Here is a 24,812-nt window from a genome sequence, read left to right on the forward strand (position 1 = left end):
TGGCTAAAAAAAAAAAGAGTTTAAGCCATGTTATTGTCCAGTTGTATTATGTACAAAGTTGACTACTGTAGTATTCAGTGATACCATATTTGGATTAACAGTTAATTTTTCGAGACTAGTTTTTGATAGAACCTCTCATCTCCCGAGGTTAAGCGATATTCACAATACATTATTTCAACATGATAAACAGTGTGAAGCTAAATGACTATGGCCAGAGGCGTACAGGGTGTGGTGTCACCCGGTGCACAAAACACAGCCCACCCACGCATGCCCAAAAATGGTGTAACCTTGTGGGTGTGACTTTCTGACATGCCTCCATTTTCATCTCTCTAGGGGCGTGTCCACCATTACTTGAGAAGCTGGGCTGCCCCCAGAGACTTTGGCTTAACTTCCCAGCTCCTTCTCAGTGTGCGGTCCTTAGCCCAATAGTGGCTCTTATGGCTACAGACCTGATTCAGTGTAGTATGTACACCCAAATATATATATATATATATATATATATATATTTATTTGATTTTAAAAAAAGGTTACTCCAAAAGAGTTTCACCAAACATTACATTACTCAACTTCTCAACTTTGTACTCTAGGACCATGCAAATTTCTTATTTTATAATGAAAATATCTCATGTACAGTATACAATCATTTATTTCTATAATGCATTTTTACGAAAGGTTGCTTGCATAAATATTTTCATTAAGGGCTATAAGAGTTTGCACAGCAAAGTCCATTGCATTTAGAGTGCACATAAACAAATAAAAAATACTGCATATAAAGCATGCTGTCCTGAAGCATAAAAATATTTTTCCTGAAGTCATATGCATATACAGTAAGAAGTATTTTTTCTATATAAAATATAGCAGTACAATTATACGTACCACATTCAGATTATCACATGAAATATACCAAAAAAATGTTCATGTAGTATTGTTTATGTCTGTTTTTTTTTTTTTAACATTATTTTTTTCCTTGGAGTTAACTTTCAATCCCGTACGGGACATTTAAAATGTGTCATGATTTGTTTTTTCAAATAATTTTATAGTTATATATATATATATATATATATATATATATATATATATATTCTTTTTTTGTATAGAGTGGATACTAATTCCAAAAACGATCTGCAAAAATAAACGCAAAAACATGTAAATTTGTTTGAAAATGTCAGTTTCATAGTGAAATATTGAAAAACTTTTTTGTTGAAAGATTGAGACATTTTACAGTTTTTGCTTACATTTTTAAAGGAAGAGTTTCACCCTGATCTTTAGGACTCATTCATCATTCAGTGATGTACAGTAAATAACTTGACCCCTTGGGCACCAAGGCTTCCATCACTGTTTGTTGGCAAAACAACTGTTAACTGCATAGTTATTTTTTTTTCATGATACCATTTGTCTTCTTGCGCAAGAAATGTATCTTCTGGTTGTAAATATTTACAGAGATTAGTAAAAGCTTTCAAACCAAATTGCACGTCTGGATCTTTGTGTACAAGTCATACATGAAGTTGGAAACACCACAGCAGAGAAACAAGATTTTAAAGACTAAATTCTTCACAGTTCTTCTGGAATCTATGCACGGTGACTGTGTTCAGTTGCCTGAATGCTGAGGCTGCGTTCTGTAAATGTCCGTCACCACACACAACCTCCACCCACTGCTCTTGCTTTTGCATAAATGCTGTCTTCAACAGAGTGTAAATTCAGTCTATAAAATTATTTTTACAATCTTCGCATGCAATTCTTCGATTTTTGTTCAATTACCGTATGTACAATTACAAGACCTTTCAGATGGCAAGTTCCACACAACCGCACTGGGATCCTAAGTCGCTTGTTTCTGAAATGGTTTATTCTAAAGTGCTATTTAGTAAATTGCACGACGTAGTAAAGACATAGAGGTTATATTCAAAAAGCAGGCCGCTGCTTCTCGGCGGGTTTGACATCAAAATTGAAAGCTGCACCAATATTTAATGTAAAACGCGTTGGGTAATATTAATATTAGTGCCACTTTAAATTTTTGAGGTCGGACCTGCTGGTAAGTGGTGGCTTGCTTTGTAAATACAGTATACCCCATAATGCAGTGTCTTGCACTCACTTTTTATGTGTACAACATAACCTGGCCTCCTGAATGACCAGCAAAAATCGTAATTTAAGAATACAAATATTTGCAACGGAAGACCTTTCACTGACTAGCTGAGTATTGAGGGAATTGGTAGCAGTCGGGATAAAGAGAATGAGATATCCTTTTGTATTGAATATTGGTGCAGAAATGGATATTTACAGAGATCAGCATACAGTATGGGGAAATGTCTCCCAGTAATACTGTATACCTCACTTTCCAGCTGCCACATCTAGCAGAGGTCACTGTCAAGGTGAAACACTCCAGTTTGCATAACAATGAAATATAGTCACTGCATTAGAACATTAGCATAACACCATATACATATGTATATACCGTTTGCAATAATTTTAGGCAGATTTGAAAAAAATGCTGCTAAATATGAATGCATTCAAAAATGTGTTAATGGTTTATTTTTATCATTAAACTAAATGCAAAGTGAATGAATGGAAATCAAAATCAAATCAACATTTGGTGTGTCCACCCCTTGGCCTTCAAAACAGTATCAATTCTTCTAGGTACACTTGCACACAGTTTTTAAAAGAACTCGGAAGGGAAGTTGTTCCAAATATCTTGGAGATCAAACAACAGATCCTCTGTGGATGTAGACTTGCTCAAATCCGTCAGTCTCTTCATGTAATTCCAGACAGACACAATGATGTTGAAGTCATGGCTCTGTGGGGGCCATATCATTTCCACTTTCCATCACTTCCAGGACTCCTTGTTCTTCTTTATGATGAAGGTAGTTCTTAATGACACTGGCTATATGTTTGGGGTCATTGTCTTGCTGCAGAATAAATTTGGAGCCAATCAGATGTCTCCCCAATATTACTACATGATGGATAAGTAACTGCCTGTACCATTAAGAACTTCTGGGTAAAGAAGAACACGTCATGGAAGTGATGATATGGCTCCAACAGAGACCTGATCTCAACAGAGGATCTGTAGTTAGTTCTGCAAGATGTTTGAAACAACCTCCCTGCCAAATTCCTTCAAAAACTGTATGCAAGTGTACCTAGAAGAATTGATGCTGTTATGAAAGTAAAGGGTGGTCACATCAAATATTGATTTGATTTTGATTTCTCTTCAGTTTATTAACTTTGCATTTTGACAAAAATAAACTTATAACGCTTCTATTTTTGAAAGCATTCTTACTTTGCAGCATTTTTTCCACATCTGCCTAAAACTTTTGCACACTACTGTGTATACAACACAATGACTGAACAACATAACAGTATTTTCAGCGCCGGCGGCTGTGCGCGCCGGAATGGAGCAACACTTGAATTGCTCCGTTGTTTGCAATCTAGTGGCCGCAGACGTGCAAAACACTTGAATTCCCCCCACAGAGGTGAGGAGCAGCATTAGACTGTTATTATACAGGATATATATAATCTATATGCATATGTTCAGTTTTGCATTGTATACATGTATGCATATAATATTATTTACAAGGGTGAATATAAAAAAGAGACTGATGTTTTTGACCCTTTCCCCCTTTTTAGCTCAAGGGGAAATTTTTTCAAGTGCAATGACTTTCCCTTTGGTGTCACTTAAGGCCATTCATGGTTATAGTGTTTTCCGTTCTTTTTCCTTTCCCGCTGTAAATGTTCCAGTTCCGCTTCGTACATCATCTCCTGGACCAGGTATTTTTCTCGCCTCATTCGATCACACAGGTCTTTTGGCATATCAGGGATGAGGTAAGCAATGAAGGACTTGATTCCAAACACAAGGTGCTAAGTGAGAAAATGAAAATAATGTTTTTAATAAGGAACGCAACATGCATTGGGAGATGTGTTTGGGAAATCCAGAATTTTTAAAGTCCATGAGCTGTAGAGTTCTACACATCATCACTGCACATATACAGATGGGTCCATGTTTATCTTGACCTTCAAAAGGATTAACTGAGATTGGGCAGTCACACTTAATCCCCTGCTGTAATGATTTATTCCCCTGCTGTATTGTTCTCCATATTGTATTGCAGCTGAGAACAATAGATGAAGGGTTTATGTTAATAAACCATGTTGTGCTTAGGCACAGCAAACTAGCCAAGATAACCGTGGACCCATCTGTACTGTAGATTCACTGGCTTACTGTACATTTCACTGTCTATTACAGTCATGGATAGTTTTCAAAGGGTTAACGCATCAATGATAAGGCAAAACTATTGTAAAAAAAAAAATCCTAATAGCATTAGTAGTTGGATAATTACTGTAGTAATTATATCACCATGTACCATTCACATAACAGATACACCTTTGGGAACAACAAATTTTACTATTGCATTAAATTACGCATACATACTTTCACAATGTATAATAAATACGATCAAAGACTAACTTAAATACAATATATAAATTAATCGGTGTATTACAAACAGAAAACTTGAGGTTTGCTACAGTATGTTGTTCCTGTAGTTTTTAGTATTAGACAACTGACGAGGATGTAATTCTGCTGCTGTACAAATCATTGGTACGTCCGCACCTGGAATATTGTGTTCAGTTTTGGGCACCACTGTACAAAAAAAGATATCGGTGAACTCAAAAGGGTTCAAAGGTGAGCTACTAAATTGATTAAAGGGCTAGAGGGACTGGATTACAAGGAAAGGCTTACTAGGTTGAACATGAATACACTGGAAAAGAGGCGTCTAAGAGGAAACATTATTAATGTCTTCAAATATGTAAAGGGGCACTACAAAGAGTTATCAGAGGAATTATTTATTAAAAGAACTCTGTTTAGGACACGCGGGCGCTCGCTGAGGCTGGAGGAGAGAAAATTCCGCACGCAACGGAGGAAAGGGTTCTTCACTGTTAGGGCAATAAAGAGTTGGAATTCCTTGCCAGGGAAGGTGGTAATGGTGGACACTGTAAATGCATTTGAAAGGGGACTGGATGAATTTCTGATTGAAAATGATATCCAAGGTTACAACACTTAAAATATTGAAGTTGTTAATCCGGGTGTAACGTGATTTGTAGTTGTTAACTAGTCATAAATCATTTTTCAGCAGGTACATTAAAATCATCTCAACTTAATACAAAATACAGGATGAACGCGATGGGCATTTTGCCTCTTTTCAACCTCGAATACTATGTTACTATGTTACTATGACGCTACTGCCCACGTGTAGCTGATGGCATGGCTTGTCTTGAGTGGCGCCACATTCATCAAGGTAATGCCTATATATCTAAAGTAAATTAGATATATAGACAGACATACCATACGTTTATGTAGTGTGGTACTGTAAATGCACTTTGCTGCACTGCGCATACATGAATCGTTTATGTGTAAAACAAATAAATATATTATCACCCCATCCACTATATACTACTAAAGCGGAGGCAATGAGTAATATACAGTATTTCCAATTATTCCCTGGCTAATCATAAACTCAAGGTGATAAAGGTATGAACTAAATAGTCTGTCCATCCAATTATTAGCTATATTAATACAGGTTGAGTATCCCATATCCAAATATTCCGAAATACGGAATATTCCGAAATACGGACTTTTTTGAGTGAGAGTGAGATAGTGAAATCTTTGTTTTTTGATGGCTCAATGTACACAAACATTGTTTAATACACAAAGTTATTACAAATATTGTATTAAATGGCCTTCAAGCTGTGTGTATAAGGTGTATATGAAACATAAATGAATTGTGTGAATGTACACACACTTTGTTTAATGTACAAAGTTATAAAAAATAATGACTAAAATTACCTTCAGGCTGTGTGTATCAGGTGTATATGTAACATAAAAGCATTCTGTGCTTAGATTTAGGTCCCATCACCATGATATCTCATTATGGTTTGCAATTATTCCAAAATACGGATAAATCCGATATCCAAAATACCTCTGGTCCCAAGCATTTTGGATAAGGGATACTCAACCTGTATACAGTAAAGCTGACATTGGGGGTAATTCCAAGTTGATCACAGCAGGAATTTTGTTAGCAATTGGGCAAAACCATGTGCACTGCAGGGGAGGCAGATTTAACATGTGCAGAGAGAGTTAGATTTGGGTGGGGTGTGTTCAATCTGCAATCTAATTTGCAGTGTAAAAATAAAGCAGCCAGTATTTACCCTGCACAGAAACAAAATAACCCACCCAAATCTAACTCTTTCTGCACATGTTATATCTGCCTCCTCTGCAGTGCACATGGTTTTGCCCAATTGCTAACTAAATTACTGCTGCAATCAACTTGGAATTACCCCCATTATTCCAGAGTACACAAAGAGAATTGCTGCAATTATAAAACAATGTATAAGTATGTTATTGTGTCCATATTCATAGGATAGAACTTTATGTGGTAAGAAACCAGTAAGGGAAATGATTGCCACTTTGGACAGCACTACTGTATCCCACTGTTCTTGTGGATAGGACATTATCAGAACTCCGTGAACACACATCACAACATATGGAGATTAAGCGGAGGAGGTATGAAGCCTTAGGAAAGAGAGAGAGAGTGGAGAAGGTGCTCAAAGCAAGTAATTCTGTCATTCATCTAGCACAGTCTATTAAACAATAGAAGTTGATTTGTTGCTATGGGCAATTACTCTACTTTATCCTTTCTCAACTTTAAAGCTTGATACATCTACGCTTGAGCAATTTAATTGCAAGCCTTCAACCATAGAGACCAGAATAGTAAAAATGTACTTTAACACTATAGTGTATCTACATGTCTAAGCATGTACATGACAATCCCTTAAATATTGTGCACGAAATCAAGCCTTATGACTGGAGATGCAGAATGGAGGACCCCTCTAATAAGCACATCTCACTTCCGAATCCAAGATTTCACCCATACTGCCCCCTACCACAGGAACATTCTCCCTCATTCTATCAGGATCACGTGACCGCCATTGATTAATTAATAGGTACGATTATGATAGGCTATGCCTTAAGTCTATCAACCTCACTGACCAATAGAGGTGTATAATTCCTAGTGCCAGAATATGCCATCAACACTTGCGGTCATGTGACCGGTATTCACCAATCAATTGATCCGGCCTTGATTGGCTGTAGCTCAAGTCCATCAAATCTAGTAACCAATAGAGATACATAATCTCCAGTTACCACAGCAACAGATAATAAACATTGTTACTTATTGGTTAAAAAACGGTCTATATTTAGTTGGAGTAAAATAAATCAAGATTTATATATACATTGGACTATAATAATAGAACTTAGAACTATGTGTACACCAAGCTATACAATAGGTCTGCCTCCTATGTATTATACATGTGTTTTGAAATCTATATGAAGTGATTGGATTGACTATTTGCACAAGTGTTAGTAATTCTCCTCATTGGAAAGGGTATATAAACCCCACTCATTCATTGCATGGTATCCTTTGATAAAGCTGCTAAACTTATTGGGGAGCAGCAAAACGCGTCAGAACCCCCTGTTTTACACCATCTCAGCTTTGGCGATCACCAGTGTGTGTCTGAACCAGTCCCAGATTCACTACCAGCTTGCCGTACAGCAACAAGAGGATATCCCCAGCACTCACCAATACAAATGAGGACATTCTAAGTCTAACATGGACTCTCGTGTATGGAAGCCTTTCCACCTCTAAAGCGGTGACCGGTAAATATTCAACCAACCGAACTGTGCTAATCTAACCAAACCTCTATGGAATTAGTGGACTTGTCTGGGCATATTATACAGGAACAGACACCGAGTGATCCCATTCTATACAGAAATATCAACTGAATGTGGTGTATGTAATTTATTTTATACAATTGTGAGGAGAGTAATTGCTAATTTTTGTAGTTTTATTGGTTTTACTATAATAAATTGTTATATGATTTAATATTGTTCCATTCCAATCACTTCATCAGTAGCGCTGCCTGTATATTTTCTGTTTTCTGTGTCTTCACGGGAGTGACTCTCCTGCTTATGTGGTAGCTGCTTGGTGCAGCAATCTCATAAGAAGCGCCTGTTCTTCTTACCAAGGAGCTCTTCACCATTTTCACATAGTCACTCAGGCTGCTATTATGAGTTGCTTCACCAACTTTGACAATAGATCAAAAAGGAGGCAGACCTATATATCCCAATGGGAATCTACACAAGGGGAAATCATAGAGAAACCTAGCTGTGAATTAAGAGAGGAATTTTTCAAATTAGAAGCACTGCTAAAATCAGAAATGAAACACTGTTTAGATAGTGTGAATATGCAGAAATATCTTGATAGAAAGATAATTCCAAGGGGTCTGAGACTCTTTAAACCTTCGGTGTTCCAAAATGATGAGCCCTTCCAGAAGGAATGGGAGGACACATTAGATCGGTGTTCACTCTCCCTAATGGAAGTGGTCATCAGATACAGAAAGGAAAAAGCAACATCTATAGAGACAGAGATAGAATCACTGAAGAAGGGCTTAGAACCCCATAGTCATACAAGGGAATTTAAAGAAAGAGATCATATTGTTATGGAAAAAGTCGATAAATTTGAACATACATTACTTGAAACAGAGTGTAAAAAATTCAAACGAGATTTGGAGGATTATAAGGAAGGACAGGTTACATCCTATAGGGACAAAGATAGAATAAAGAGGAGAGAATATAATACATCCAACCAAAGAGACCAAAGGTATCAATACCCTACTAAGGGGCGGGATTTCTCCAGGAATAGGAGATATGGTCACTCTGAAGGGGGTCGGAACAGCCATAGATCCTATGTTAAACAATCTCCACTAAGAGAACCTAGAGATAGATCTTCTTATTCTATTAGGAAAAAAGAGGTAAGAAAAGACTGGTGGTCTGAACAGGATAATCCTAGCCATATGGGAGCAAGGCCTAAAGAGAGAGGCCCCAATATAGATAAAGCTCCAACTGATGACCAAAGTTTTTTATACCAACGTCCAAAAAAGCCATCCAAGGAGTTGATTCCAAACAGTGACAGAACCCATTTCACACCCAAAAGAAGAAGAAGAAGCAGAAGTTCAGAGGGAGGAGAGCAGGAAAGAGACAGAGATTAAGGAGAAGTAGAGGAGCAGAAAACAAAAATGTCCTTAACAATATTTTTAACCTCTCATCCAAACAATTAAGTGAAGCAGAAATTTCCTTATTAAGTCGAGGTCTAAAATTGGGTTCACTACGGCTGGCCGGCGGTCGGGCTCCCGGCGACCAGCATACCGGCGCCGGGAGCCCGACCGCCGGCTTACCGACAGTGTGGCGATTGCAAATGAGCCCCTTACGGGTTCGCTACGCTCGCCAAGCTACGGCAACGGTGGCGCGCTACGCACACCACACTATTTTATTCTCCCTCTATGGGGGTCGTGGACCCCCACGAGGGAAAATAAGTGTCGGTATGCCGGCTGTCGGGCTCCCGGTGCCGGTATACTGAGCGCCGGGAGCCCGACCGCCGGCATACAGAAGACCACCCCTAAAATTTGCCCCATCATCTACACCAAATATTTTCTCTTTGTTTGTAGAACTAAACAGATTCGTTAGGACTTTATGTCGCAAACGTTTTTTTGCTAAACAAAATCTTACTAAGAATAAGGACGAAGCATCACCCATATTGCTGGATGTAAATGACCTCCCTGCAATAGAAACCCTTAATGAATTATGGGAGGAAAATAATTAGAATTTTATTCAAAACCCCGAAAAGGTGTTTGATATCTCAAGAGGCCAGTTTAAAACGAAGTCTGATTTTTTCCCATCAAATCAAAAGGTTCTAACATCGAAAGTTTTTATAAAACAACCCTTAGCGACTTCAAAAATATGTGTGCTAACATTTCAACTAATAAAATAAGACGTACAAATCTGACCAGACGAGAGAAGAAAGCTCTTAAGTACCTCACGAGTAATACATCCCTAGTGATCAAAGAGGCAGATAAGGGGGGGGGGGCTTAATCATACAGGATAGAGCTGATTATATTCTGGAAGCTAGACTGCAATTGGATAACTGCACTTATTATAAGAAACTTGCAGATGATCCTACTCAGAAATTTTAAATTGAATTATTAGAACTTTTGGATGCAGCACAAATTAAGGGAGTCATCTCCAAAGAGGAATCTAATTTTCTTTATTCAGAACATCCTGTAGTTCCTATATATTATCACCTCCTGAAAATACACAAATCCCTCACTTCACCTCTTGGTCGTCCCATAATTTCTGGTATAGGTTCCCTCACTTCTAACCTTTCTTTTTATGTTGATTCTTATTTACAGCCACGAATACCCATGCTTAGATCACATGTTAAAGACACCATGCACTTCCTCAAACTTATTAATGGACTAGAATGGAAAGATTCATATAATTTTCTGACCCCTGATGTTCAGAGTTTATATTCTAATATACCACATGATCTCGGCATTCAAAGCATTTCAAATCGCTTATGCCATGATATTGATCTAACAAAAGATCATCGTTCTTTTCTATTGGATTCAATAGCCTTCATTCTTCGCCATAACCACTTTATATTTTTGGACACCCATTATCTACAAGTCATGGGGACAGCTATGGGGACCAGGTTCGCGCCGAGTTACGCCAACCTCTACATGGGGGAGGTCGAGGACACCCTCATCTGGGGGGGCGACTTCGGTGCGAACCTGGTCCTCTATGGGCGCTACATTGACTATTTATTTATCATTTGGGATGGGGATCTTTCATCAGCACTCCCTTTCATTGACCACCTTAATCACAATAATTATCATTTACAGTTCACTTACACGTTTCACCCTTCTTTGATTCACTTTTTGGATTTGACCCTAACAGTGCAAAATAATACTATCATTACTACTAACTATACAAAAGAAGTGGGCACTAATGCATATCTGCATTTTAAAAGTGCCCACTACCCACCATGGAAACAAAACATCCCGAAAGCGCAATTAATTCGACTTCGAAGAAACTGTACAGAGAAAAAAGATTTTGAAAAACAAGCTGTATCTATGCTGGACTCTTTTGTACAGAGGGGCTATCAAACTACCATTCTTCAGTCAGCTTATAAAGAATACTTTCTTTAGAGAGGGGAGATCTCTTAGTTCCTAAAATAAAAACTCCTAAGCAGGTAAATAATAAAGTAGCGTTTATATCCACATATAATAATCAGTGTCCTGCACTTAACCAAATTATTAAAAAGAACTATAATATTCTCAAACAGGATCATCTATTAATAAAAGACTTACCACCAGAACCTCTCTTTATCTTTAAAAAGAATCTATCTTTAAAAAATATACTAGCTCCGAGTTTCCTTAAAAATGAAGAAAGAATAATACAACGGGAAGATAACCTTTCATGGCTTCCATCTAAACCAAAGGGATTCTACAAATGTGGGGGAAATAAATGCATCACATGTAATTATGTGCAGGAAACAAAAATGAAGTCTAGCCATCAGAACGTCTGGGATATAAAAAACTTTATTAACTGTAACAGTTTATATGTCATTTATATACTAGTCTGCGGCTGCAATCAGAAGTATGTGGGTCGTACGACTAGGAAACTGCGGACTAGATTTTTAGAACATCGAAGGAATATTTTGAATCAAAACCTGACACATAGGTGTATATTTACTAAGGTGGGAGATTTTTAGAACTGGTGATGTTGCCCATAGCAACCAATCAGATTATCTCTATTATCTGCTGAAAGCAGCTAGCTAAATAGAATCTGATTGGTTGCCATGGGCAACATCACCAGTTCTAAAAATCTCCCACCTTAGTAAATTTACCCCATAGTGTATCTAAGCACTTTTTTGATTATCATAATGGGGATCCAAGAAGTCTTAAGCTAATAGGAGTGGAACATATATCAACCACGAGCAGAGGTGGAGATCGGTTTAAGAAACTCTGTAAACAAGAAGTTAATTGGATGCATAAAGTGGGTTCTATTTATCCTGAAGGATTGAACGAGGCAGTAGAATTGAACGTATTATTATAAACTCCCTCTACATAATAATTTATGATTATCTGGTTATGCGACAGAATTCTTATATTGTTGTTTTCTTTATGTATCGGGTTCTTATACCTATGATTATATACATGATCCCTCTTTCTTCTTGTCTTTATGTAAACACATGATATGTGGAATTGTTATCTTAAGAATGTAAAGTATTTAGCTTTCCCCCTCTTGAATGGGAACTTGTCCCTTTTCCCCTCCAGAAAGGGTCCATTTCCTGGTCATTGATTAGCACCGGAACACGTGACTTGGTCACGTGGTCGGCGCTGGTCATATGACCGAGAACGAAATAGAAACTGACGCTGAGTTACGTCAGCGGTCATGTGACCGCAATCGACTTCCTATTCCTCATCACCCTTTCTAATCATGTGCGGAACAACGTTGAGCTTATCAGAGATCTTTCTCTCCCCCGCCTGCTTCCCTATGTGTCTCATGGGGATCCTGTTGTCATGCCAACTGAGTCCTTGCGCCTAGCTGCGTGCTGGGGCCGCGTCATGTGACCCGGCCACATGACCGGCGCGCGTCACGCGGCTCGGGGCGGGACAAGAGTAGCACCAAATAATGAATATAATAATGTGTCATTGCTATGTGCGGTCACCTGACCGCCATTGATTAATTCATAGGTACGATTATGATAGGCTATGCCTTAAGTCTATCAACCTCACTGACCAATAGAGGTGTATAATTCCTAGTACCAGAATATGCCATCAACACTTGCGGTCATGTGACCGGTATTCACCAATCAATTGATCCGGCCTTGATTGGCTGTAACTCAAGTCCATCAAATCTAGTAACCAATAGAGATACATAATCTCCAGTTACCACAGCAACAGATAATAAACATTGTTACTTATTGGTTAAAAAACGGTCTATATTTAGTTGGAGTAAAATAAATCAAGATTTATATATACATTGGACTATAATAATAGAACTTAGAACTATGTGTACACCAAGTCTATACAATAGGTCTGCCTCCTATGTATTATACATGTGTTTTGAACTCTATATGAAGTGATTGGATTGACTATTTGCACAAGTGTTAGTAATTCTCCTCATTGGAAAGGGTATATAAACCCCACTCATTCATTGCATGGTATCCTTTGATAAAGCTGCTAAACTTATTGGGGAGCAGCGAAACGCGTCAGAACCCCCTGTTTTACACCATATCAGCTTTGGCGATCACCAGTGTGTGTCTGAACCAGTCCCAGATCCACTACCAGCTTGCCGTGCAGCAACAAGAGGATATCCCCAGCACTCACCAATACAAATGAGGACATTCTAAGTCTAACATGGACTCTCGTGTATGGAAGCCTTTCCACCTCTAAAGCGGTGACCGGTAAATATTCAACCAACCGAACTGTGCTAATCTAACCAAACCTCTATGGAATTAGTGGACTTGTCTGGGCATATTATACAGGAACAGACACCGAGTGATCCCATTCTATACAGAAATATCAACTGAATGTGGTGTATGTAATTTATTTTATACAATTGTAAGGAGAGTAATTGCTAATTTTAGTAGTTTAATTGGTTTTATTATAATAAATTGTTATATCATTTAATATTGTTCCATTCCAGTCACTTCATCAGTAGCGCTGCCTGTATATTTTCTGTTTTCTATCAGGATCCCCTAGCCTGCATCATTTCAAATGGCCATTAAAAACTCAACTGTTAATAAAAGCATGCCAGTCCACCGCTTAACCTTGTCACCATGTAGCTTACTTTTATTTCATCCTCCATCTCTCCCACTCTTGCTTCTTGTTCTCTACTTCCTTACTCTGGTCCACTCCTTTTGTCATGCATTTGTCTGCCCTTTTCCTTTTAGTTTGTAAGCTCTAATGATCAGGGCCCTCTTCCCTCCTGTCTTCAGCTACTCTGTGCACTTCCTCCTTGGGCTCTTTGCCCCAGGTGCTGATTAAAAGATATACAGGCAGTCAATAGGTCGACAATAAAAGGTCAACAGGCAATATGTCGACAGGGTCGAGACGGAAAGTTAAATGGTCGACATGAACTTTAGTCAACAGGGTCAAAAGGTCAACATGCAAATAGTCAAAACCAAAAAAGTAGACACCTTTTTGTTATTTTAAATCTAACAATAATCTTCTCCATAGTGCCTAACCCTAACAGTCCTCTTCTGCAGCCTAACCCTCCATCCAAAGTGTCTAACCCTAACAGTCCTCTTCTGCAGCCTAACCCTCCATCCAAAGTGCCTAACCCTAACAGTCCTCTTCTGCAGCCTAACCCTCCATCCAAAGTGCCTAACCCTAACAGTCCTCTTCTGCAGCCTAACCCTCCATCCAAAGTGCCTAACTCTAACAGTCCTCTTCTGCAGCCTAACCCTCCATCCAAAGTGCCTAACCCTAACAGTCCTCTTCTGCAGCCTAACCCTCCATCAAAAGTGCCTAACCCTAACCGTCCTCTTCTGCAGCCTCACCCTCCATCCAAAGTGCCTAACCCTAACTGTTCCCTTTGGTAGCCTAACCCTAACCCTCCCCCAAGTTGACTTATCCTAAACATAAAAATCATGTCTCAACCTTTTTTGTCAATCATTTGTGTCTTGACCTGTTGATCATGTTGACCTAAATCCATGTCAGCCTTTTAACTGTCAACTTTTTACCCTGTTGACCTACTGCCTGTCAACCATCTGTTGTTTACCTTTCAGTGGCTATGAACCTGTTAGTTATGCCTATGCAAATGGACACAGGTTTCAGCTTGTGCTGAATATACCCTTTGTACCCCATTACACATCAATAGCTGTGTTGTGAGTTGTGGTGTTGTTTTATTACCGTACTGTTATCCCATGTACTGTCTTGTTGTTTGCCCTCTATATGGAGCTATGGAATACAGATGTGTCCCGCTACAGCTTTGCTGCGTTTAGCAGTGTGTTGTAGCCAGATCGCAATGCGCATGCATCACAGTCGGCTCCCATTAAAATGAATGGGCACACAACCGCAGGCTCCCATTTAAGTGTATCCATAGCGGGAGTGTATGTACATATAGCCTGTTAGGAGGCGAATCTACTGCCCTGCAATGTTTCAAGTAGCAATGCAGGATGACGGTGCCAGAAATAAGGCACTCCTGTGGATCCAAAGGCATAAACATTTCAAGATGTGTTCTACTCTGCCTGTGGGTGGAAATACACTGTATTACTGTATGTGCACTTTTTTGAGTAATTTACTATAATTTTGTTGCCTTTGGTTTACAGTAAATACAATTTTTATAAAGACACCCTTAAGATAAAGTTTCCCAAACAGGAAAATCCTACATTCTAGACGTAAACCTATGGGAATCTTTCTTTTCCAGACATAGGCCGGTATCCAAATAGCCGCAGGAGTTTAACGTTATGTTTAACAAGATTTGCTGGAGCACGAACTCATAACTCATTTCAGTCAAGAATAGAAAGCATACTGTACCTCAAAAACTATAATGAATGCTAGCCTGGCGGCCAGAACATGCCAAAACTGCAGGGTGAACTCATAGGGAGTTGTGCTCCAAGGCGGTGCCCGATAATCCCGGTATCTGGGGACATATTAGATGACAGTTATTAAGGTGGTGGTGAGGGGTTGAAACAATCTATAGCGGGGGGTTTGTAACAATCTAACTTTACATCAGAAAATTATATCACCAAATTAAAGTGACCTATAAATAAAACACCAGAATACACTGAATAAAACGTCTTGTAAAATATCACTTTGTCACTGTTGCCATCATTTGATGCACATTCAATGGTTAAGTTTAAGTCACAAAATGGTAAATTTCAAGTTTGAATCTCATGTGCATTTCCGCAATGTATTTATACATCTACATTCAGAATTGACACAGTGTTCATGCTCAGATCTTGCACCCATATGCAAAGTTAAACATAACTTGCACTTGCAGCTCCTTCCGCTCAGGAATACATAACACAATCCTTTACAAGAAAATGCAGTATAGAGGGTGTATGCAGAAGCAAGTTAAGGACACTGCTTAGAGATGCATCTGATATTCAATTACACAAATACTGAAAAACCTTAACTACATGATGCATATTTTGCACTTACATAAACTGCGTGCAAGATTTCGAGTTGATGTTGATTTTGTATCTTTGCTTCAGATACATCTGACTGTATAGGTCAGACTGGCCCACAAGTGTGCAGGGAAAATACCCAGCGAGCCCCAAAGCCTGAGAGTCCAACTACCTGCCTAGGGGAGTATCTAGAGAGGAGGCGGCCCGTGTGCAAGGTCCATCTGGGTCCCCTCCTCTCTGCCGCACTGTAGCTCTGGGCACTAGGGTCACTAGGGGACCCTAGTGCTGCCACAGAGTCTAGACCGCATGTGCAGTTCTGCAGGAAAATGGCACGGTGGCCATTTTCCCAGTGATTTTCCGAAACACCAGAAAATGGCCACCAAGCCATTTTACCAGTGATTTCTGCACTGATGCTGCTGCGCCACAGTACTCTGGAGGGTAAGTATTAAAGATAATGGGTACAGGGTGTGAGGTGAGGGCCACCCTGGACCCTGGGGGCCCATGTGCCCCCCCCCCCACACACTGCCCCTATTCTAAATATGCCAGTGCACCTGCCCTAGTTGTCAGGTTACACACTGTGCACTCAAACATTGTTAGTCTACTAGAGGGTTAGTAGCTAGGAGGAGCATGACTATAGATGAACTTGGGTGATCGGTTTGATTCTATGGAAACAACACCAAGATTAACCTTCCTGCCAATTAAAGTAGGCGGTCCCTCTGTGGTGGTTGACAACACTCTCTCTGTTGACTGGCCACGTACTTTAAACATAGACCCTTAGTGCTGCATTCCCTGGTAGGCCCTTCATGCCCCAGTCTGACACTGTGTTTATACTAGGTTGATAGTTGCACATCTCTTATTGTCCACACAAGGGCCCTCATTCCGAGTTGATCGGTCGCAAGGCGATTTTAGCAGAGTTACACACGCTAAGCCGCCGCCTACTGGGAGTGAATCTTAGCTTCTTAAAATTGCGAACGATGTATTCGCAATATTGCGATAACAAACTACTTAGCAGTTTCAGAGTAGCTCCACAATTACTCGGCATCTGCGATCAGTTCAGTGCTTGTCGTTCCTGGTTTGACGTCACAAACACACCCAGCGTTCGCCCAGAAACTCCCCCGTTTCTCCAGCCACTCCTGCGTTTTTTCCGGAAACGGTAGCGTTTTCATCCACACGCCCCTAAAACGCCGTGTTTCCGCCCAGTAACACCCATTTCCTGTCAATCACACTACGATCGCCGGAGCGATGAAAAAGCCGTGAGTAAAAATACTATCTTCATTGTAAAATTACTTGGCGCAGTCGCAGTGCGAATATTGCGCATGCGTACTAAGCGGATTTTCACTGCGATGCGATGAAAAATACCGAGCGAACGACTCGGAATGAGGGCCAATATATACATATGCCTCTAATAGGGTTGAACAAATTCTTTAGCACTTTTATAAAACACATAATCAGTAGAGTAAGTGTTCAGCCATTCAGATGTGCAGTACAAAATGTAATCACATAGCTATAAAATGCGTAAAGGATAAATACATAAGCCTCAAGGGCAATTAACAAATGTGTAAAATTGCAGGAGCCCAGTGCAAATGCCATTTGTTTTCCTTTTATGACGGCATCCTCCAATTGCTCTACATTTGCACCAATTTGTATTTATAAACGTGTGGATGGGTTTAGTATGAAATAACTACAATCAAAATCCAGAAGGTCAAATTACCGCCAACAATTGACCAATGGTCAAAATACCTACATTTAAAATACCGACAAGGACAAAATACCGACATTTAAAATTTTGACAGATCAAAAAGTCGACACATGTTTTTCATTGTTTTTGGTGTATATGTCGACATAGGTCAACATGGACACCATAAAAGTGTACCGCTGCGCTCGGCACACTATTATATTTCCCCTCCAGGACCGCTGGATGGTAAAGTATGAACAAGTCGGTTTCAATGAAAAAATCATGAAAAACCCATGTCGACTTTTTGACCTGTCGAAATTTTAAATGTCGGTATTTTGACCTTGTCTGTATTTTAAATGTCAGTATTTTGACCTTGTCGGTATTTTGACCGTCGGTCAATGGTTGTCGGTATTTTGACCATCGAGATTTTGATTGTAGGTAAATTGACAGCATCCCGTGTGGATTAGTAAATCAATATGTGTTCAAGACCAGATTAAAAGACATGTGAGCCTAAGGCAGAATATGAATAAAGGTATGTACAGGGCAGCCATCAGGGGGGGACTGCGGGGACTGGAGTCCCGGGCCCTTACAGAGAGGGGGGTCCTATCCTGGCTCCTACTGCTGATATCTGGAGAGATGTGCCAGGCTGCACAACACCTGTGGGCTGATGCGCAGCTAAGACTTCTTAAAAGAAGCCTTCCTTGTGTATCAGCTTTCTTTGAATCGTTCCTGCAGATCCGCAGAGCTCCACCTATATGTAAAGTCACGAGGTGTGACATCACATAGGGGTGGAGCAGTGTTGCAGAATCCTTTTTTTTTTCTTTAGGGGGGGCCCTGTCTATTTTGTCAGTCCCGGGCCCCACAATTTCTGATAGCAGCCCTGGGTATGTACAACCCCTACACTATCAGCCCAAATACATAAAAGTAGAAAAAATAGGATTTTAATTACCTACCAGTAAATCCTTTTCTCGTAGTCCGTAGAGGATACTGGAAATCCATTTAATGCCACTAGGAGCCTTGGGCACTTTAAGAATTTGATAGTGTGCGCTGGCTCCTCCCTCTGTGCCGCTCCTACCAGATCAGTCTAGGAAACTGTGCCCAAAGGGACAGACATACTTTGAGAGAAGGATTGATAATAAAAGTGGTGAGATTACGAACCAGCACACACAGAACAATAGGAAAGCCATACTAACCAAACTTGAAACATGAACAGCGACGGCTGAACAAACCAGAATAGTTAACCAAGTAACAGTGCAGGAAAAACGAAGCACTGGGCGGGCGCCCAGTATCCTATATGGACTACAAGAAAAGGATTAACCGGTTCGTAATTAAAATCCTATTTTCTCTTACATCCTAGAGGATACTGGGAATCCATTTAGTATCATGGGGGAAGTACCAAAGCTCCCAAATCGGGTGGGAGAGTGCTGAGGTTCCTGCAGACTGATTGACCAAACTGAAGGTCCTCAGAGGCTGAAGTATCGAACTTGTAGAACTTTGCAAACGTGTTCGAACCTGACCAAGTAACTGCTCGGCAGAGCTGTAAAGCCGAGACACCCCGGACAGCCGCCCAATACGAATCCACGGACCTAGTAGAGCTGGCCTGTACAGATTTTGGCACCGGCAATCCTGCCATGGAATAAGCATGCTGGATCGTGAGCTTGATCCAGCATGCAATAGACTGCTTTGAAGCAGGACACCCAATTTTCATTAGATCATAGAGAACGAACAGCGATTTTCTGTGATGAGCTTTCGTTCGCAATTCTGCAAAGCTAAGATTCACTCCCAGTAGGCGGCGGCTTAGCGTGTGCAATGCTGCTAAAAGCAGCTAGCGAGCGAACAACTCGGAATGGGGGCCATAGTCGGGATGACCTTGTCAGGAATCCCTCTCCTGGCAAGGATCAGCCGTTCAACCTCCATGCTGTTAAACGTAGCCGCAGTAAGTCTTGCTAGACAAACGGGCCCTGTTGCAGAAGATCCTCACGAAGAGGCAGGGGCCACGGATCTTCGAGGAGCATCTCCAGAAGGTCCATGTACCAGGCCCTTCTTGGCCAGTCCGGAGCAATGAGTATTGCTTGAACCTTTTCCCTTCTTATTCTTTTTAGAATTCTTGGGATCAGAGGAAGTGGAGGAAACAAGTATACCAGCTGGTAGACCCACGGAGTTGTCAGCACGTCTACCGCCACTGCTTGTGTGTCTCTCGACCTGGAACAATACCACCTGAGCTTCTCGTTGATACAAGAGGCCATCATGCCGACTTGTGGATAACCCCACCGACATGTCAAGCACCTGAACACTACCGGGTGAAGGCTCCACTCCCCTGGGTGCAGTTCGTGTCTGCTGAGGAAGTCTGCTTCCCAGTTGTCAACTCCCGGAATGAAGAATGCTGATAATGCCACGGCGTGTTTTTCCGCCCAGAGGAGACTTTTTGACACCTCTGACATTGCTGCTCTGCCTATTGGTTTATGTACGTTACTGCCGTCACATTGTCCGACTTCACTTGAATGGCCTGATTCCGAAAGTAGAGACGAGGCCTGCAGAAGGGCGTTGCTTTAGGATGTTTATTGGAAGGACGACTTCCTGACGACCATTTTCCTCCTGGGTGATTGCTCCCCAACCCCTGAGGCTTGTGTCCATGATTAGTAGAATCCAATTCTGAATCCCGAACCTCCAAGCCTCTACGAGGTGAGAAGTCTTTAGCCACCACAGAATGAAGATCCTGGCTCTTGACGACAGAGGGATCCTCTGGTGCATGTGAAGATGTGATCCAGACCATTTGTCCAATAGATCTAGCTGGAAAGGCCTTGCAGGAAACCTTCCGTACTGAACCGCCTCGTAAGAGGCCACCCTTTTCCCCAGAAGGTGAATGCACAGATGCACCGAGATCTGGGTTGGCTTCAGGACAGCCCCAACCATCGACTGGATTTCCAAAGTCTTCTACACAGGAAGGAACACTCTCTGAGATGAAGGAAAGTTACTGCATCGGTTCCAGGTCAGATTTTGGTAAGTTAAGAATCCACCCGTGATCCAGGAGTAGTGTGGTTAAGAGGTGAATACTGTCCATCAACCGCTCCCTGGATGGTGCCTTTATCAAAAGATCATCCAGGTACTGAATTATGTTCACTCCCTGTTTGTGAAGTAGAAACATCATCTCTGCCATCACTGTGGTGAACACTCCCAGTGCCATGGAGAGACCAAATGACAGGGCCTGGAACTGGTAGTGGCAGTCCTGCAGTGCAAACTGTAGATCAGCCTGATGAGGTAGCCAGATTAGAATGTGAAGGTACGCATCCTTGATATCTAGAGACACTAGATATCTTCTCCAGACCTGAGATCACCACTCTCAGAGACTCCATCTTGAATTTGGACACTCGTAAGTACGGGTTCAATGACTTGAGGTTCAAAATCGGCCTTACCAAACCGTCCGGTTTCGGTACTACAAACAGGTTGGAATAATATTCCCTGTTTTGCAGATGAGGTGGAACTGGAACAATGACCTGCGTCTGTACCAGTTTTTGAATGGCATCCTGTAAGGTTATACTTGCTTCCTGGTAAGCCGGATTTGAAGAATCTGTGAGGTGGAAGCTCCTGAAACTCCAGTCTGTAGCCCCGGGAAATAAGATCTATGACCCAGGGATCCTGGCATGATATTGTCCAGATGTGACTGAAAAATTTTAGTCGGGCTACAACCTGGCGGTCTTTCAGGCATCGCGGTCCACTGTCATGCTGATGGCTTTGCGAAAGCAGAACCTGAGTTCTGTTCCTGTGAACCTGCAGTTGCTGGTTTTTGTGGTTTACATCTAGCACCTCTGGTGGCTATAGAAGAACTTGGTTTTGCCCTTGAACTTGGCAGTCCTAATGGACTGTGGATTAGGTCCTGAGTAAGCCTTCCTGGCAAGGGGAGCTGCAGAAGGAAGATACGTGGACTTGCCTGCAGTAACTTTGGAGATCCATTTGTCTATTTCATCTCCAAATAAGGCCTCTCCTGTGAAGGGTAGGTCTTCCACGCCTTTCCTGGAGTCCGAGTCAGCAGTCCACTGGCGTAGCCATAAGCCTCTGCGTACTGACACTGCCATAGAAGTGGTGCATGCATTAAGCAAGCCTATTTCTTTTATGGCTTTCACCATACAATTTGCAAAGTCCAGTATATGTTGCAGGAGTAAAATAATCTCCCCCTTAGGCAAGGTACCTAACCCCTCAATTAGGTTACGCAACCATTTTTCGATGGCCTTAGTAATCCACCCACATGCTATAGTGGGTCTAGGTGCCACTCCAGCAGCTGTATACAAAGATTTGAGTATATTCTCAATTCTACGATCAACCGTGTCTTTTAGGGAGGCTGCACCAGGGACAGACAATACAATTTTCCGTGACAGCCTGGATGATGATGCATCCATTATCGGTGGATTTTCCCATTTTTTTCTATCCTCAGGAGGAAAGGGAAAAGATGATATCAACATTTTAGGGATTTGAAATGTCCTATCAGAATTAACCCACGGTTCTTTAAACAGGGTATTTAGTTCCTTTGACACAGGAAAAGTGGCTGAGGATTTCTTTTTTACATTAAAATAAGATTCCTCAGTCTCCCCTGTTACCTTATCAGGGAAATGCAGAACCTCTATAATAGCTTCTATGAGAGCCTCATTTCTGTGACCGATTAGCCTCCTGAGTCAGATTTCAGGATATGGCCAAAGGACGTTTTTGCGGACAAAAGGCAGGGGACTGAGACGTTGGTTTGGGTACTGAGTCTCTGTTCATAAACTCAGTCATCGATTGTCTTAAGTATTGCATCTCCTTCTCATTGCGGGACAATTTAGTGAAAATATTAGAGATCATTCCCCTAATGGAACCAAGCCAAGCTGGTTCTGCCCCGCTAGCCTGGGAGGGTACACTGCACTGAGTACACTGTAGTGAACCCCCTGGAGAAGAGGAACACTGTGCCTTACATGAAACACACTCGTTGTCTGACATACTGTGACACTGACAGCACACACACACACACACACACACACACACACACACACACACACACACACACACGAATAGGTTAAAAGCACAATTAACCCACAAAGAGTCCTTCAAGAGAGACAAAGAAATAGCCTGGAGCAAGCACACAGCACCCTTACTGCTAATGCCAAGTTTAGCCGGGCCACAGACTAAGTACCCAGATTGGGGACTTAGTACACTAGTAAGCGCTCCCTCCCTGCTATGACCCCCTGGTACCGCTGAGGTAATCTGGAGTCTCTCCGGAGGAGCTGCCTGTCCCTGTCAGTCAGCGTCTGTGTCCACTGCAGAGGGAAAATGGCGCTGGTGAGCTGCTGGATCCGCTCATAATGAAGACCATCCCCTTCAATGGCGCGGTCTTCCTGCTTTATTATACTGGCTGAGGTAATATTTAGTGCTTAAAATGGAGTCAGTCTGTAATGCCAGTCTGGGTACTGTGTACACCCGTAGTGTACTTAGACTCAGTTCGCTCCCTCAGAAGCGGTGCTTCCGCTCTGTGTACTGAGTCCTGAGACTCCACCGCCCCCATAGAAGCCATGCGTCTCTGTACTCTCATGCCACCATACTCACCACTCTTCTTTCTTCTGGCTCTGTTAGGGGTGGCGGCGTGCTGTGGGAATGTACGCTTGCCGTGGTGGGGCGTGTGAATAGTTCCCTCAGGAGCTAGTGTCCTGTCAGCGGGGAAAGGTACTATTAACCCTTCAAGAGGTTCGGCCATCCCCCCCCCCCCCTAAGTCCCACAAAGCAGGCAGGCTGGTGCCACCCAGCCCTGCCTGAAAATAACAAACAGATAAAATAAATGCAGAGAACTCTTCAGGAGCTTCCAGCGATGTGACCGGCTCCTCCGGGCACATTTTCTAAACTGAGTCTGGTAGGAGGGGCATAGAGGGATGAGCCAGCACACACTATCAAATTCTTAAAGTGCACAAGGCTCCTAGTGGACCCGTCTATACCCAATGGTACTAAATGGATTCCAGGTATCCTCTAGGACGTAAGAGAAAAAATGCATCATTTTGGTTTGTAAATAAAAAATAAGAATTTACTTACCGATAATTCTATTTCTCGTAGTCCGTAGTGGATGCTGTGGACTCCGTCAGGACCATGGGGAATAGCGGCTCCGCAGGAGACAGGGCACAAAATTAAAAGTTTGACCACTAGGTGGTGTGCACTGGCTCCTCCCCCTATGACCCTCCTCCAAGCCTCAGTTAGGATACTGTGCCCGGACGAGCGTACACAATAAGGAAGGATTTTGAATCCCGGGTAAGACTCATACCAGCCACACCAATCACACTGTACAACTTGTGATCTGAACCCAGTTAACAGCATGATAACAGAGGAGCCTCTGAAAAGATGGCTCACAACAATAATAACCCGATTTTTGTAGAGATGAGCGCCTGAAATTTTTCGGGTTTTGTGTTTTGGTTTTGGGTTCGGTTCCGCGGCCGTGTTTTGGGTTCGAACGCGTTTTGGCAAAACCTCACCGAATTTTTTTTGTCGGATTCGGGTGTGTTTTGGATTCGGGTGTTTTTTTCCAAAAACACTAAAAAACAGCTTAAATCATAGAATTTGGGGGTCATTTTGATCCCAAAGTATTATTAACCTCAAAAACCATAATTTACACTCATTTTCAGTCTATTCTGAATACCTCACACCTCACAATATTATTTTTAGTCCTAAAATTTGCACCGAGGTCGCTGTGTGAGTAAGATAAGCGACCCTAGTGGCCGACACAAACACCGGGCCCATCTAGGAGTGGCACTGCAGTGTCACGCAGGATGTCCCTTCCAAAAAACCCTCCCCAAACAGCACATGACGCAAAGAAAAAAAGAGGCGCAATGAGGTAGCTGTGTGAGTAAGATTAGCGACCCTAGTGGCCGACACAAACACCGGGCTCATCTAGGAGTGGCACTGCAGTGTCACGCAGGATGGCCCTTCCAAAAAACCCTCCCCAAACAGCACATGACGCAAAGAAAAAAAGAGGCGCAATGAGGTAGCTGTGTGAGTAAGATTAGCGACCCTAGTGGCCGACACAAACACCGGGCCCATCTAGGAGTGGCACTGCAGTGTCACGCAGGATGTCCCTTCCAAAAAACCCTCCCCAAACAGCACATGACGCAAAG

The 24,812-nt window shown here is 41.7% G+C and overlaps 1 protein-coding gene across 5 annotated transcripts in view; it reads right to left on the minus strand.

Moving 5' to 3' along the window:
* Positions 1–3,142: 3,142 nt before the first annotated feature.
* The window catches only part of ANO3 (anoctamin 3), a 1,051,220-nt gene continuing 1,029,550 nt past the window's right edge, over positions 3,143–24,812 (minus strand). For 4 of the 5 annotated variants that reach the window (XM_063944334.1, XM_063944333.1, XM_063944335.1 and 1 more), the window contains 2 exons: positions 15,424–15,529; positions 3,143–3,846 (listed from right to left, as the gene is read on the minus strand). In XM_063944334.1, the coding sequence (XP_063800404.1) occupies positions 3,664–3,846; positions 15,424–15,529 (289 nt within the window). In that variant the 3' untranslated portion in view covers positions 3,143–3,663. The remainder of the gene's footprint in view (positions 3,847–15,423; positions 15,530–24,812) is intronic. The other variant, XM_063944337.1, reaches the window with a different exon arrangement.

This window comes from Pseudophryne corroboree, chromosome 11 (genome assembly GCF_028390025.1).
Source record: "Pseudophryne corroboree isolate aPseCor3 chromosome 11, aPseCor3.hap2, whole genome shotgun sequence".
NCBI lineage: Eukaryota > Metazoa > Chordata > Amphibia > Anura > Myobatrachidae > Pseudophryne > Pseudophryne corroboree.